General features: G+C 60.5%; 1 protein-coding gene across 11 annotated transcripts in view; it reads right to left on the bottom strand.

Annotated features, from left to right (window-relative positions):
* The window catches only part of REEP1 (receptor accessory protein 1), an 86,078-nt gene that overhangs the window by 37,378 nt on the left and 32,205 nt on the right, over positions 1-16,495 (bottom strand). For 7 of the 11 annotated variants that reach the window (XM_079111279.1, XM_079111282.1, XM_079111283.1 and 4 more), the window contains exon 2: positions 10,511-10,583. In XM_079111279.1, coding sequence (XP_078967405.1) covers positions 10,511-10,583 — 73 coding nt within the window. The remainder of the gene's footprint in view (positions 1-10,510; positions 10,584-16,495) is intronic. The other 4 variants (XM_079111281.1, XM_079111287.1, XM_079111280.1 and 1 more) reach the window with 1 other exon arrangement.

Genomic DNA, 16,495 nt, shown 5'->3' with positions numbered 1-16,495 from the left:
CAGCAGCCACCAGGCCCTGACCTCCCCGAGTGCACCATCAGACTGTGCCCTGTTTAAAGTCGACCAGGCTCCAGGATAAAGTCCACACTCTTGGTCCCCTCCTTTCCCTTCAGTCCTGCTGAATGGCTTGGGCTGGGCAGAACTCCTGACAGCAGTGATGAGCCCTAACTCATAAGCAAATACGTCAAAACAAATATTGGAAGGTACGAGACAGCAATGAAACAGGCAGAGAGCAGAAGTCCAAACCCTGGAGGAACAGGCAGAGAGCAGAAGGAGCCCAACCCCTGGAGGAACAGGCAGAGAGCAGAGGAGTCCAACCCCTGGAGGAAAAGGCAGAGAGCAGAAGTAGTCCAACCCCTGGAGGAACAGACAGAGAGCAGGAGTCCAACCCCTGGAGGAACAGGCAGAGAGCAGGAGGAGTCCAACCCCTGGAGGAACAGACAGAGCAGGAATCCAACCCCTGGAGGAACAGACAGAGCAGGAGCCCAACCCCTGGAGGAACAGGCAGGGAGTAGAAGGAGCCCAACCCCTGGAGGAACAGGCAGGGAGTAGAAGGAGTCCAACCCCTGGAGGAACAGGCAGGGAGCAGAAGGAGTCCAACCCCTGGAGGAACAGGCAGAGAGCAGAAGTAGTCCAACCCCTGGAGGAACAGGCAGGGAACAGAAGGAGTCCAACCCCTGGAGGAACAGGCAGAGAGCAGGAGGAGTCCAACCCCTGGAGGAACAGGCAGGGAGCAGAAGGAGCCCAACCCCTGGAGGAACAGGCAGAGAGCAGAAGTAGTCCAACCCCTGGAGGAACAGGCAGGGAGCAGAAGGAGTCCAACCCCTGGAGGAACAGGCAGAGAGCAGAAGGAGTCCAACCCCTGGAGGAACAGACAGAGAGCAGAAGGAGCCCAACCCCTGGAGGAACAGACAGAAAGCAGGAGTCCAAGCCCTGGAGGAACAGGCAGGGAGCAGAAGGAGTCCAACTCTGAACAAGCCGCACAAGGACCGACCCAGTCAAAACACCCAAGGACAATTCCAGACTGAGGAAGAGGATGTGAGCAGAAATCCAGTCTCGTTTGTCGGAGGACCTGGAGAGTGGAGGTGGAGACCAGAGTTGCTAGAAGTTGAGAGGAGAAAACCCCAAAGACGGGGAAGCCTAAAGGGGCAGGCCCCCAAATCTACATGTGATGTCCCTTCAAATCCTTGGCTGGCTCCTGAACAGCACAGAGCCAACAGGACTCCAAGATGTTTATATTTGCATTAAACAAACAAAACAACTGGAAAGCAGGAGTTGAGCAGGAATTCTGTTTCTAGTCACTACAGGGGAATCAGTGCTTGGAGTTCAAGTCCTGCCACATTAGAGGGCCTAGGAAGTACCTCGGGAGTTTACAGAGACATCCGAAGGGCCACACCTAGGAATGAAATCCACACCTCGGCACCAGGAGATCAGCCCTCGGACAAAGCAAAACTGAAATACCCTCCAGAGAGCGGCAGTGACAGTTGAACCACCCACTGGACACGACTCACTCTTCACAGGAGGGCAGACAGCTGTGTTCCTGCTGTGTGTCCTACACAGAGTCAGTACAGTAAAAGGCCACACGGGCAAAGCGATAGGAAAACACGGTCCACAGGGATAAGAAGTGTCCACAGACGGAGCCTGAGATGACCGGTGTTAGAATCAGCAGACACAGATTTTACAAAGATGGGAAGAAAGAAAAAGAAAGGACACGTCCACAGGGCCCATCTGTCAAGGAGCTGGGTCAACAGGCGGCGAGTCGGGCCGGGGCTGTGAGGCGGAGGCCCAGCCAGTGTGCGGCACGCCGAGGCCCTGGGCTCCATCCCAGCAGCAAGAGACGAAAGCGAAGCGCTCAGAACACCCAGCACAGCCACTGAGCAGCACCCGGGAGGAAGGCTCTCGGCAAAGCAGGGAGGGGACCGCCCACCTGGACAGAGGCAGGCAGCCCTGCACCAAGCCCCTCTCCTGACGGAGAGGCCACGCAGGACCCAGGGACCAGGCAGAGGCGTGCTCTCCTGCCCCCTCGGGCCCGTCACTGGGCAGTCCTCGCCAGCGCCACACGAGGAGACACCGAGCGTCGGGCTGCGGGAGGGAGAGCGTCCTTCCAGACGGTGACATGCGGCTCTGCAGGACCAGGAGAATGGACAGGGCCCCTCCAGACAGGAGGGCAGGGTGGCGGGACACCACGGGCACACCCTGGCCTTGCCTCCCCTGCAGCAAGGCCACTTCCAGAGCCCTCCCAAGTCACTCGGGAGCACAGCTGACCTGTCGAAGGGAAGTCCAGTGAGGAGACCTAGACACCCCCACGGAGAAGCCAAAGCAACTGTCCCTCCCTAGACGGTGGTCAGTGCGGCCTTCTCCAGCTCACCCGCCCTGCGGTCAGCTGGCTCGTCCCCACCTGCTGGGCACATGGCACCTCTGAGCACCGGGTTTCCACTGCCTAACGCTTCAGGGGGTGTCAGGGACCACTGATGACCTCGCCCTGACTGGACTTCTCAGCAGGAGCAAAGGGTCACCCCAAGACGCCCCGAAGGCCAAACTGCCCAGTGTCCCTCTGCCTGGCGGCCACCTCTCAGGCTCTCCGCCCCTCGCTGGGGGCTCTCTAGACCAGCCGCCCCCACAGGAAGACGCTCCAGTTCCGTCCCTTCTGCCTCCAGCTCATCATGACCCTGCCTTCTCCCCGTCCTTCGGGGTCACTTCAGTCCTGTCTACACCACACTGCCACTCGCGCCCCTCTCCGGACCTCGGCCTCCTTCCCACCTGTCCTCCTCACGCCAGGCAAGGTGATCTGATTCCAAAGGGGCCATTCTCTGGCAGCTTCGCCTTCAATGGTCTGAAAAGCACGGCAGGGACCCCAGCTGTCGTCCTCAAAGTCCCTTCCTCGCCCTCGCACTCCGACCCACTTATCATCCCCTGCAGGTGCCTTCTTCTGCCTCTGGACCACAGCCCTCAGTCCTCAGCCTCCAGTCCTGGCCTCCTGAAGTGCCTGAAGTCCAGGTGTCCTCCTCTGCCTCCCAGGTGCCCCTGGTAACCCGTCCAACGCCCAGGGCACCACAGTGGAGGTGCCCGCTCACTGCTCTGCTCTCCCGTCCACAGCAGGCTCCTCAGGGCGGATCATGTTCTTGTGGCGCGGGATCACGTATCAATCCAGCTCCTGGCATGCAGCAGGTGCTGAGTGAACGGGATCTTCATGTTGGCGTTGCGGATGGGAAGAAGCATGGCACCCAAACACGGAGAAGGGACAGGCATACTTGGCAGACGCTTCCTAGATGGACTTTGAAGAAGAAAAGACAGCCTGGAGGCAACCCTTGCTTCCCACGAGAGCCCCCTGTGCATGGCTGTACGGCACGGGAAGACAGGGACCTGCCGAAGCCTGGGCACTGTGACTGATGGCCACAGGACCGCCGCAAAGGAAAGTAGAGAAAGCCAATTCAGGGAGGCTCCAGGAGGCTGAGGGTGAGAGAGCACACAGGGAGGCCCAGCAGACCCACCAAAGACCAGAGCGGAAGGCTGAGCCCATAGACAGAGAGGAGGGGGCCATGGCAGGGGGCTGTGTCAGCCTGGAGAAGCTTCCATGACGCACTCCTTCACTTAAAGACGCTTTGACCAAGCCGGACCTGAGGGGGACACAAGAGCCCAGTCAGGTCAAGGCAATGGCGGTGCCTCAGAGATGGAGACCACGCTCCTCTAAGACCACAGAGCCCAGTGAGGTCAGGGTAATGATGGTGCCTCAGAGATGGAGACCACGCTCCTCTAAGACCACAGAGCCCAGTCAGGTCAGGGTAATGATGGTGCCTCAGAGATGGAGACCACGCTCCTCTAAGACCACAGAGCCCAGTGAGGCCGAGGTAATGATGGTGCCACAGAGATGGAGACCACGCTGCTCTAAGACCACAGAGCCCAGTGAGGCCGAGGTAATGATGGTGCCACAGAGATGGAGACCACGCTCCTCTAAGACCACAGGAGCCTAGTCAGGTCAGGGTAATGATGGTGCCTCAGAGATGGAGATCACGCTCCTCTAAGACCACAGAGCCCAGTGAGATTGAGGTAATGATGGTGCCTCAGAGATGGAGACCACGCTGCTCTAAGACCACAGGAGCCCAGTCAGGTCAGGGTAATGATGGTGCCTCAGAGATGGAGACCATGCTCCTCTAAGACCACAGAGCCCAGTCAGGTCAGGGTAATGATGGTGCCTCAGAGATGGAGACCATGCTCCTCTAAGACCACAGAGCCCAGTCAGATCAGGGTAATGATGGTGCCTCAGAGATGGAGACCATGCTCCTCTAAGACCACAGAGCCCAGTCAGGTCAGGGTAATGATGGTGCCTCAGAGATGGAGACCATGCTCCTCTAAGACCACAGAGCCCAGTGAGGCCGAGGTAATGATGGTGCCACAGAGATGGAGACCACGCTGCTCTAAGACCATAGAGCCCAGTGAGGTCGAGGTAATGATGGTGCCTCAGAGATGGAGACCATGCTCCTCTAAGACTACAGGAGCCCAGTAAGGTCAGGGTAATGATGGTACCTCAGAGATGGAGACCATGCTCCTCTAAGACCACAGAGCCCAGTCAGGTCAGGGTAATGATGGTGCCTCAGAGATGGAGACCACGCTCCTCTAAGACCACAGAGCCCAGTCAGGTCAGGGTAATGATGGTGCCTCAGAGATGGAGACCACGCTCCTCTAAGACTACAGGAGCCCAGTAAGGTCAGGGTAATGATGGTGCCTCAGAGATGGAGACCACGCTCCTCTAAGACCACAGAGCCCAGTCAGGTCAGGGTAATGATGGTGCCTCAGAGATGGAGACCACGCTCCTCTAAGACCACAGAGCCCAGTCAGGTCAGGGTAATGATGGTGCCTCAGAGATGGAGACCACGCTCCTCTAAGACTACAGGAGCCCAGTAAGGTCAGGGTAATGATGGTGCCTCAGAGATGGAGACCACGCTCCTCTAAGACCACAGAGCCCAGTGAGGTCAGGGTAATGATGGTGCCTCAGAGATGGAGACCACGCTCCTCTAAGACCACAGAGCCCAGTGAGGTCAGGGTAATGATGGTGCCTCAGAGATGGAGACCACGCTCCTCTAAGACCACAGGAGCCCAGTCAGGTCAGGGTAATGATGGTGCCTCAGAGATGGAGACCACGCTGCTCTAAGACCACAGAGCCCAGTGAGGTCAGGGTAATGATGGTGCCTCAGAGATGGAGACCATGCTCCTCTAAGACTACAGGAGCCCAGTAAGGTCAGGGTAATGATGGTGCCTCAGAGATGGAGACCACGCTCCTCTAAGACCACAGAGCCCAGTCAGGTCAGGGTAATGATGGTGCCTCAGAGATGGAGACCACGCTCCTCTAAGACCACAGAGCCCAGTCAGGTCAGGGTAATGATGGTGCCTCAGAGATGGAGACCACGCTCCTCTCGACAACCAGGAAAGGGCTTTCCCCTGGAGCTTCTGAGGACCCAGGAGGCAGCTACTTCCCTCCAGGGTTTGAAACAGGACTCTCCCAGGCCTGCAGGACTCTACTCAAACCTCCCTGCCTGACAGCGGAGGACTCTGATAGGCTATCAGCCAGAGGCCCGAGAGGGAGCTGGGCTGAAGTGAGAGGCAACGTTGAGCAGCTCTGGAGTGGCCGGAGCTGGGCAGCACCAGGAGTTGGGAGAGACGGCGAACATCCTCCAGGTGCAGCAGGGAGCAGGGGGCTGGTGGGGATCCCCCACTCCGTGGACCCTGTTCTGCTGCTGTGGACCTGGGGGCTGTGGAGGCGGCCGCCTTGGCGCCCTCTGCAGCCCCTGCTCACCCCCCACTGTCCTCCCACTGGACACGCTGGGGTTCCCCAAACCTGTCACACTCCTCTTGCATCTGGGCCTGCTTTGGACTCACAGAGCTTTTCTGTGCCAAGAAAGATAAAAGTCTAAGCCTGGTTCACAGAAGACCCTGCACCACCAACTGGTGGGAGGTCACACAAACGCTGTTCTGTGGTGGGGCCCTGGGAGGGCTTGGCAGTGGGACCTCCCAGCAGGCACAACTCGACCGCGCACTCACCCAGGAAGGAGGTGTGTGCGCACCGTGCCCAGGGCATCAGCCACACGGGCCCAGCTCCGTACTCCTGATGCTCAGCGTCTGTGGTCTCACGGACTAAGGACTGGAGTCACCCTCCTGGGACAGCCGGTGCGTAGCAGTAGCAAGACTTGTCCCCATGTGCACCTTCCATGCAGGAGAGCCAGTCCAGGGCCACCCTCTAGTCTGCCTCTCATGGGCGGTCATGGTGAAGCCTGTATGCCCAGCCACGGCCGCCAGGCCAAGCACCGCCGTCAGGCAGGCAGAGCCTGCTGACCCCTTGCTAGCCAGCCCTGGCCTGCTTCCCCCTGCTGGCCTTTCCCTTCCCATGGAGCCTCAGGCTGTTGCCTCGTCCCCTCCCGCCTGGCTCTGCTCCCCCCAGCGCCCCCGCCCCCAGCATGCTGTGCTCCTGCTCCTGGTCACCGTGGGCTGAGACCCGTCTTTCTGTGTCTCCCACCCCAAGGACGACAGGCCCCGTGTGCTTTAAAGCCCAGGTGAGCGGTGGCAGGGTGAGGAGGCTCAGGGGAGGCAAGGTGGGGTGATGGAGGTGGTCTGGGATGATGTCAGGGGCTCGGGGAGGGAGGGCATCCATGCTCAGCCACCCCAGGCCACCGCAGGGGGCTCCGGGAACCAGCCGGGCCCCTCCCTCAGGCTTCACCGCAGGCACCTGGTGGACCGGCACCAAGAGCCCCAGAGGAAGTGACGGGGCAGCTCGAGGGCTCAGGGACAGGATCCCTCTCCCCAGTGCCACCTGGCCACAGCCCCCAGACGAGCTGCCAGCCCCAGGAGAGGGCCGTGCCCAGGGCCCTTCGCAGCACAGGGGCCACACAGAATGCAGTCCTGATCGACACAGGAGTGCCTGCCCCCTCCCTCGATTCTGGAAGCCACACAGCCAGCCGGGGCTCTGGAGGGCTCTTCTCCTGGGGTGTACCTCACACACTGCTTCTCACCAAGGGCCTCCCTCGGAGCACAAGAGACTCGGGAGCCCTGAGGCTGCTGGCCTCCCCCGATACTGCCCAGCCTGGTGGCTCGGGAGGAGAGTCAGGCAGCCGGCCCCTTCTGGGGTGGGTGTGCTATCCTGGGGATGCATTTCTTCCCTGACACACAGCCGCCTACCAGCCAGGGCCTGAGGCTCAGGAAGAAGCCAGTGAAGGCCAGTTCCTTGTGGCTCATGGTGTGGTCCATGGAGCCACACCACGGGCATCGCCTCCGAGCGCCGTCAGAGTGCAGAGTGTGCCACCCAGCCTGGACCTGCTGGACCAGGGCCGGCGTCTGCGCTGCTCACTCGTGCCTGCTGTGGCCCAACCCACCCGTCACATCCTCGCCCTCACCCACAAACCGCTTTTTAAGGGTTTTATTACCCAAGAGATGGCTGCTTCCACCAGGGACACAAAATGATCTGGGTGAGATGGAAGCAGAGGCTTCACCGTCACCTCGAGGCGCTCAGCAGGAGTCAGGTGCAGGGGACCTGCGGGCTTCGAGGTGACCATCCTGACCGTCGGGGACCTGGGGTGGGAGGAGCCAGGGTCCTCTGGGGGCTCCCTGCACTGTCCCTGATGGAGGTGAACGTGGGCCGTTGCAGAACCCGGTGGAAGCGCAGGTTTGGGCTGTAACACTGAAGAGGGAGCCTCTACCCAAGAGAACGGAGGCCACCCGGGCATGAGCAGGAGCCAGAGCAGGGAAGCCGGGAGGACTGGGTGTTGGGGGTCCCCCGGAGCAGCTGGATTCCGCAGGGGTCTGATCCGTTAGCTGGGGCCCCTCTGAGCTACGCTTACCCCTTACCGCTTCCTTCACTAATTAGCGAGTTAAGGAAAAGCTTCAGCATGTGTTTATTTTTAAAATTTTTTCTTTTTTGGTACCAGGGATTGACCTCAAGGGCACTCAGCACTCAGCCACCCCCCTGCCCTATTTTTCTTTTATTTAGAGACAGGGACCATGGCTGCGGCTGGCTTTGAACTCCTGATCCTCCGGCTCAGCCTCCTGAGCTCCTAGGATGACCGGCATGGCCACTGTGCCCCGCCTGGTTATTTATTTATTTATTTTTATCTGTCAGAGTCATGATTTGCCCTTTAAAAATTATATTTGCTCCCCAGACTTAAACATGATGATCTCCTGGCCAGTGTCGGGGGACGACGGCAGCTGGTCTGCACCCTCTCCCCCGCTGTGCTCTGCGTAACGTGCCGGTTGTAACTTCCCACATGGCCTCTCCTTCCCATAGAGGGTGCCGGCTCCTCAGCAGCAGAGCAGCCAGGAGCACATGGCTCCCCAAGGACACACAGGCCCCCAGCCCCGGGTGGCGCTCGGGCTGAGGGGGTGCCAGGGCTTCCTGAGGGAAGGGCCTCCTGTGTCCCTGGGAGAGGAGAAGCCTCCTGCGGTCTAGGGAGCAGGGACCTGGCAGAACGCCCAGAGGCTGGCTCCAAGGAGGAGCGGCCTCAGGAGGCACAGGAGGCTGACCGGGCCTCCTGCAGAGCCTGCCACGGGGCCGCACCTCCGACGTAGCCCAGCCAGAGGCTGCTGCCCTGTGGAACCGGATGACACACGGGCGCCAGTTCACGCCACCAGTTCCTGGTGACCTGCCATGGCAGGGAGGCGGCGGCCACGGAGCCCTGCAAGGGAATGGAGGGGCTGCCAAGCCCAGCAGCAGGAGTAGGAGGGGCTGGGGAGGACGGGCAGCTGGGGACAGGGCCACCGGGCACACCCATGAGGGCGTCCAGGGAGGGCGCAGAGGACCCAGGCCGCTGCCCGCACACAGGGCCACGGGGAGGGGCGGGTGTGTGGGCACGAGTGCGGGCACCTCTGCCTGAGTGACACTGTGACGAGAGCAACGCAAGTGAGGGGACAGTGTGTGACCACGGCAGGCGGCGTGGACACAAGGAGGGGACAGTGTGTGACCACGGCAGGCGGCATGGACACGAGGAGGGGACAGTGTGTGACCACGGCAGGCGGCCGTGGACAGGAGGAGGGGACAGTGTGTGACCACGGCAGGCGGCCGTGGACAGGAGGAGGGGACAGTGTGTGACCACGGCAGGCGGCCGTGGACACGAGGAGGGGACAGTGTGGGACCACGGCAGGCAGCCGTGGACATGAGGAGGGGACAGTGTGGGACCACGGCAGGCGGCCGTGGACAGGAGGAGGGGACAGTGTGTGACCACGGCAGGCAGCGTGGACAGGAGGAGCAGAGAAAGGAGCCTGACACCTGCTCTCCTCCGCCCAGTCTCGCCCAGAGCCCTCCGACCCGGGCTTCCCTGGTGGACAACACGGTGGCCGCACCAGTGTCCACCCCAAGCTAAGGGGCTCCCACTCCAGGCTCAGGGTCTTGTGAGCTCGCAGCCGTGCACCGGGGTGAAGCTTTGCTGGGGGAACTTCTGCCCTTCAAGGAAGCAGAGGGTCATCCCTGCCCCACACTGACCCGCGAGGTCCCTCCCTGGTGCGCTGCCCTTGAGGGAGGGTCAGGCGGGAAGAGGCTGCAAGGCTTGCCCAGGCCAGGCTGCCGAGGTCCTGTGCCGCAGGGTCACTGCTATCCAGTGGCTCGCCGAGACCTTCCCTGCAGCCCAGGGACACTCTGCAGAGGAGGACCTGCCCCTCGGGGCCCCTGCTTAGGGGCAGCAGAGCCAAGCCAGGCGAGGTGTGCTGGGACCTGGAGAGAGGCCAGGAGGGGCTGGCCTCTGGGCCGAGGCTCCTGGGGAGCCCACAAGGACCTTGCCGCCCACTCTGGATGCTTTCCTTACCTCCATCAAACTGCCGGGACATGTGCGTGAAAGAGGGCTGTCGTCACCCACCCCTGCCCAGGGAGGACCCTGAGGTGAGCACTGGTCTAGCGTGGCGTCCTGGGACAGCAAGCCAGGCCTTGACCCAGGCTCCGCAGGCCCAAGTCCACATCCTGTGCACGGCCTGGGTGTGTCCCCGGGGCAGGGGCACCTTCTCTCACCACCACGCGTGCCTGCGTCAATCAGGGGGGCTTAGCAGTGCTGTGGAAGGGAGCAGCACGTCCAGGGGCAGTGCCCAGGGAAACACCACGCTCCTCCCAGGCGGGGGTCCTCCCGGCCTCTCCACTGCATGCACTCTGCGAGGTGCCGGGCACCACCACCTGGGATGGCGAACAGCAGCTGCTGTCAAAGAGGGAGGCGGCAACAGGGCGGGCGGGGTGTCCAGCGGACAGGTGGGAGCCCCGGAGCCTGAAGACACCAGGTCTGAGGGACTCGTGTCCGGCCATCCCAGTGCTGGTCCAAGGGTCCAGTCAGTCCCAACAAGGAAACAGGGCTGAGATCAGGGGGGTCACTCAGGCCTGGGGTGTGGTTCCAGGCGCATGTCCTCTGGCTGAACAGCCCGCTTTCCTCAGGGAACCCTCAAGGCCCAGACTGACCCACTCCAGAGAAGCCTCTGCCTGTCCAGGGCCCACCCCAGGGCAGCCAGTCCACCAGCCCCCCGGCCACGCCTGCAGAGCAAGCAGCCTACTTACATACTCCTTAATGTCCTTGGACTTCACAGCCTTGTAGGAATAGTACGCGGGGTAGAGGGTGCCGAATATGAGCCTGGGGGGAGGAGAGAGGAGCCATGAGATCCATGCTTCCTGTCTGACGGGAAGTCTGCCCAGGAGCTGGAGCCCTTCTCCAGGGCACAGAAGGGCCACCGGGGAACTTGCCCCTGCCCTGCAGCTCTCCTGCTGACCAGAGTTGTCCCTAGAACCCTGCCGATCCAGCCCACTTCCTTCAGCTTGTGGTCTGGGGTCCAGCCCAGCAGCCAAGGTCCCTGAAAGCAACGGCCGCCTTTCCCTCCTGCTGCCGGCCCCCTCTGAAGCCCCGCAAAGCCCACCCACTCTGACCTGACCTCCGATCCCGCAGCCTTCCGATTGTAACCGAAATCGGGTCAACACCTTTGTCTACAGCGCATCCCACCCGCTTTGACCCCTGTGCTTGAGATGCAGAAGCAAGCCAGGCTGGGGGGCCACCAGCACCCTGAAATCCCAGCAACTCGGAGGCGAGGCAGGCGTGTCACAAGTTCAAGGCTGGCCTCAACAACTGAGTGAGGCCCTGTCTCAAAATAAGAAGATAAGAGTGTGGAGGTGCGGCTCCGTGGTAGAGCACTTGGCTGGCGTGCACGAGGCCCTGCGTTCCACCCCAGCCACACGGGAGGATGCAGAAGCAGGAAGACGGCGCTGGCGAGACCCAGTGGCCATCCGCTGCTGACCCCAGCCTGGCTGCTGCGCCCTGTCCAGAACATTGCGAGGGCCTGTCCGGTGTTTGGTGGCAAGTGCCACCAACCAGGGCTGGCACAGGGGGACTGCTTAAGCAGGCGGTCCCTGCACAGCGTTCCAGGGCGAAGCTGCACCGTCCGGGACGTCGCAACCTGGGGTCAGAGGCCTCAGCCGCATGATGGAGGCCGGCTGCGGGGACCAACTCAGCAAAGCTTAGGCACAGCACCGCCCACTCTGGGAGGTAGTACGCTGCTCCCGTCTGGTCATCACGTGTCTGCCAGGCTGGCCTCCCCCAGGCAGGGCCGCAGGGCCCTCCTGCCAAGAGCTGGTAGCCGGCACCCCTGCCTGAGTCCCACACAGACAACCTGCATTCGGTCTCAGTGACGACTGGCACGTCACCTCCCTAGGGAAGGAGGTTGGGACCCAGCGCCGGTTTCTCCTGATCTGCTCTGGAAGTCCCAGCCAGGGGCACTGGAGCCTCCGTCCCCCAGACCCGCGCCCTGCCAAGGTCCTCTCCACACACAGCCCTGGAGCTCAGGACCCCGGCCAGCAGCAGTCCCAGTGTCGGGGCCAGCAACCTGTGACTAGCCGCTCTGAGCCCCCACCCCAGCGCACGACCTTCCCTTACCCCTGGACCTGTCTGCTTTCCCTGATGAAGCCCACTGACCCTTTAAGACCTGTCTCAGGAAACCAAAGGGAAAAAACCCACGGCTGGGAAGTCTCATGCCTCCCTGTGGCCCCGGGCAGCGGGGCAAGGTCAGCTCCCTTGTGCGGGCTGACCATGGGTGGGCTCGCTCTCCACCGCGCGACGGGAAAGCTCAGACGCCCTTCACTGACTGGGCCCGAGCCCGAGCTGGGTGGCATCCAGTCCTGCGCTCGACCTCCTCCTCTGTGCGCTGGTTATGACTGGCGACCATGCACTACACGCACGGTCTGTGGATGCACGTGAACATACAGGTACACACGTGGTCTCTGGACTCCGGGTACGCGTGTTGTGCTTCGGAGGTTTAAAAAAAATGGCATGCGTGCAAGAAATGCGTTTGCATGGAGGTCTTCCAGCTCACGAAGGCATCCTGTTTCCTCTTAGCATCCAAAGCAATAAAAATTGACACTGAGGATGTTTCGTACTTTTTGTCTTAATGATAAACTAAATAATTTATAATCACTATTCCCCGAGGGCTTTTGGTAAAAGCTTAAGAATCAGTTTTTATCACTCTGATGGAAGTGAGTCTCCCAGACTGCCTCTGCTGGGGACATTTTGCTGTTGTTCTGAGGGACAGAACCAGGGATGCCTAACCACCCAGCCACATCCCCAGCACTTTTTACTTTTTATTTGGAGTCAGGGTCTTGCTAAGTTGCTTAGGGTCTTGTTAAATTACTGAGGCTGGCCTCAAAGTTGTGATCCTCGTGCCTCCGCCTCCTGAGTCACTAGGATCGCAGGTGTGCACCACCACGCCCAGCTTATTCTCCCTACTCTAACAGAAGAATGCTCCTTGGTTTCTGAGTTCCTTTTGGCATTCCCATAGATGTGCTACGATTATTTTCAATATGGAAAAAACCTTTTGAAATATGAGAGACATTTGAAGTCCCTCATGTACACCTTCCTGCTGCAATCGTTTCCCCTGCCCCGAAAGTCTCCACTGTTGTGAGTTGGTATCTATCATTTGCACTGTATTTTATTAAACCCCTTATGTGCCATCAATCCTATACACAGGACACTTGTAATAACTTAAACTGAACAATTTATAAGGGTCCTATATGTTGACAGCTGTCACATCCAGGGTGATGGGACATGGTGAGCTAACTACTTGAGCTATGCATAGAAGATAGGCTCTCCCTGTTGGAGCAGCACGGGACGGACTCGCGGGACGCTCTCTGAGGCGGTGTGACCCTGTTGGGACTGTGTCCTAGCCCATCCGTGAGCCCTGTGCTCCCCCTGGCTCTGCGTTCAGGCTCCCCAGGGCACAGGGGGCTGTGACTGACATCCTCATGCAGGTCTCCTCGTGCACGGCTGGCACGGTCCTGAGGGCACCGGCAGCGGGGAACGGCTGGGTCACCACACAGGCACCTTCACCGGGTGACGCCCACCACCGCAGAGAGGCACGGCTGACGTTCCTCCCCGTGGAGGGACGTGCTGACGCCCACTCTCGCCACGCTGGTCCGGTCGGGCCTGAGACGCTTTGCCAGTCTGAGGGGTGCAGACTGGAGCTGTGTTTGCACCTCCTCGTCACCAGGGAAGTCGACGGACCTTTACGCCCGTGGGCCACTGGGGTTGCTTCCGGGCCGCACACGAATGGCAGCTACTTGCTCCTGTCCCTATTTCCCTACAGAAGTGCCAATCTAGCTTTTTCTTTTTTTTGGGGGGGGGGGGCCAAGGATTGAACCCAGGGACGCATAACCACTGAGCCACATCCCAGCCCTTTTAATGTTTTATTTTGAGACAGGGTCTCACTAAGTCTCTTAGGGCCTTACTAAGTTCCTGAGGTTGGCTTTGAACTTGCGATCCTCCTGCCTCAGCCTCCTGAGCCGCTGGGATCGTAGGCGTGAGCCATTGCAACTGGCTTCCAATGTCAATTCTTTTAACCATAAAACATTCTCCACTCAGTGATTATTTGGTGAGCCTACTGTGTGCTCGGGTCCTGGAGAGAAGGCAGCCACACGCACAGTAAATACAACACTGACCAACAACAGGCAGCATGGACCCGCTGAAGAGGACAGACTGGTGCTCAGGGACCGTCTGGGGCCACCTGACTCAGAGTCCCTGCTGCCCCTCCAAGAGCTGAGAGGCCCCCTGCCCAGAAGGAATGTGTGGGGAGAGAGAAGGATGGACAGGTCTTCCTGTCTGTGCAAGTAAGCAGGGCTCTCTGGCCTGGCCTTGGGGGTCTTCTGGGGCCTTCTCTGCTCAGCTGGTGCCCCCGCGGCTCCCACATGCAGGGGCTGGTGGTGCGGACCCCCTGGGGACACCAGCTGCAGGTCCACACCGTGTGCACAGGCTGTTGGAGGAGGGAACCAAGGACCCCGGGGAAGGCAGGGGAGTGGGCCCTGGGCATCATCCGAGAGGCAAGGACAGGTGGAAAGGGGAGCCGCCAGAGGTGGGTCTGGAGGGCTGGCCAGGGGCATGGGCCGTGGGGAGGGCCGGGCCTGGGCGTGCTCACACCGAGGCAGTGCCAACCACCACACTCACCTGTCGGGGCTCGCAGCACACGTGGCATAGGCCACCGTGTGCAAACTGTGCCCTATTATTAAAGTGGGGAAAGAGAAAGAAGGCGCGCACAGAGCACCACGGAGGAGTGGGGAAGCGGAACATCAGGCCCTCCAGGCAAGGGGACCCCAGGACCTGGCCGGCCCGGGGGCCGCTCGGTGGAGAGCACCTGCCTATTAGCCTCTGCGCATTGATCCCAGCTCTGCCCAAAATAAGATGTTTGCATGATTTTTTTCTGACCCCCCACTATACAAGCCTCGGTCCCCAGGAAACCCTGCTCTTGAACCCCGAAGACACCATGGGAGGAAGAAGAGAGGGCTCCACGGCCTGGCCTCGAGCGGCCCGAGAGCCAGGCCAGAGCCGTTCCGGCAGGGAGGAGGCAGCCCAAGGAGAGCGGCCAACGCAGACAACGGCCCCTGCCACCAGGACCCTGCAGTCCCATCTACACAGGTCATGGTGCAACCTCTCTGACCACACCAAGCCAGTCCAGGCAGACAGGACGGCGGCAGCTAATGGGACGCGGGAACTTGGGTGCCGGGCCTTAGGCGCCCTCCTGGCTCCCAGGGCTGCAACGCCCCCTGCCTCTCAGAGGCCAGCTTCACCGTATGCACCCAAGGCCCAACACCGTGTGGCTCCCTCTGCAGCTGCTCCTGTGGCCGAGATGTGGGTCCGTGGCTCAGGCTCCCCCAGACACACCTGCCCACAGGGGAACCAGGTCCTCCCACCCTCACCTGGACCCCGAGGCTGTCTCCCTCCCGCTGCACCCGGCTGTGGGGCTGCAGGGCTGACGACCTCATCCGCTAGCTCAGCCATGTCAGGGGGCAGGATAGGCTGACCCCACAGCGGCTCTGCCCACGGCAGCAAGAGGTGGAAGCAGCTGGAGTTGCCTGTGCACAGGAAGGTGGTATGTGCAGGCCTGATGTCCTTCAGCGTAAGGAGGGACTCTGACACTGGGGCACTGTGGAAGGCCACAGGGACTTCATGCTGAGGGAAGTCAGCCACGCCCGGCAGGACAAGCCCTGAGCGGTTCCACTTATGAGCACACGGCTCTGGAGTGGTCTCCTGCTCACCTGGGGAAGCAGGCATGCAGTCGGCAAGTATCAGACCAACAGGCAGAATTTCTGAGCACAACTGCACAGGTGCAAAAGTCCTGAGGCTGGGCGCACAGCAGCGCACGCGGAACTGCAAAGTGACATCGCCGGGAAGCACAGATTGACAGTCAATGCCAAGAGTTGAAAAATGGTGCCGGCTGTGCAGAGCAAGAATCGCTGTCTATCACACTCTCTCCAAAGTGGCTTTGGCCAGGTGCAGTGGCACATAAGGAGGCTGAGGCAGGAGGATCACAAGTTTGAGGCCAGTCTTGGAAAGAGCAAGACCCTGCCTCAAAATTTTAAAAAAATAAAAATAGAAAGGGCTGGGGATGTAGCTCAGTGGTAGAGTGACATCCTTCAAGACTGGGCCTGGGGGTGTGGCCCAAGGGAACAGTCCGTGCTCAGTAAGAGTGAGGCCGTGGGTTCCAACCCCAGCACAAAAGAAGGAAAGGAAGAAATGTTCCTCATATCTTGTGTATTTTTGTACAAAGGACCTGCGGTAGACTGGTTATAAATAACTGTGCAGCTTGTAAGTAATTACGGGATTCAGGACACTGGCTGTCAGCAGAAATGTTCAGGGACGCTAACAATGGGGCCGACACCTGACCCCAGGGGAGGGAGGAGTTAGAGGAAAGCAGCTTAGCCCAGATCAGGGACACCTCTCACCTGCTTGGGAGGAGAAAGATGGCCTACAAGAGAGATGCCACCCTGATTGGGCCCCAAGACCCCAGGAGAAGCAAGCCAGCTGGGACAGCGCCAGGTCCCCTCAGGTCACGAGAGGATTTCCAGCACGTCCTAACTGAGCGAGGGAAAGCCATCAGCAAACAGCGGATACTGTGGAGGGTCCTGGCCAGCGTCCTCCGGAGCCTCCTCCTGAGCTGGGACCCAGGGGCCACGGGGCACAGTGGCGGGGGGTGGGGGCACAGGCAGCTCTGCGCCCCTGCCCTGCGAAGCCGT

This window comes from Sciurus vulgaris (assembly GCF_902686455.1).
Source record: "Sciurus vulgaris genome assembly, chromosome: 14".
Lineage (NCBI taxonomy): Eukaryota > Metazoa > Chordata > Mammalia > Rodentia > Sciuridae > Sciurus > Sciurus vulgaris.
This window is presented reverse-complemented; position numbering and strand designations above follow the sequence as displayed.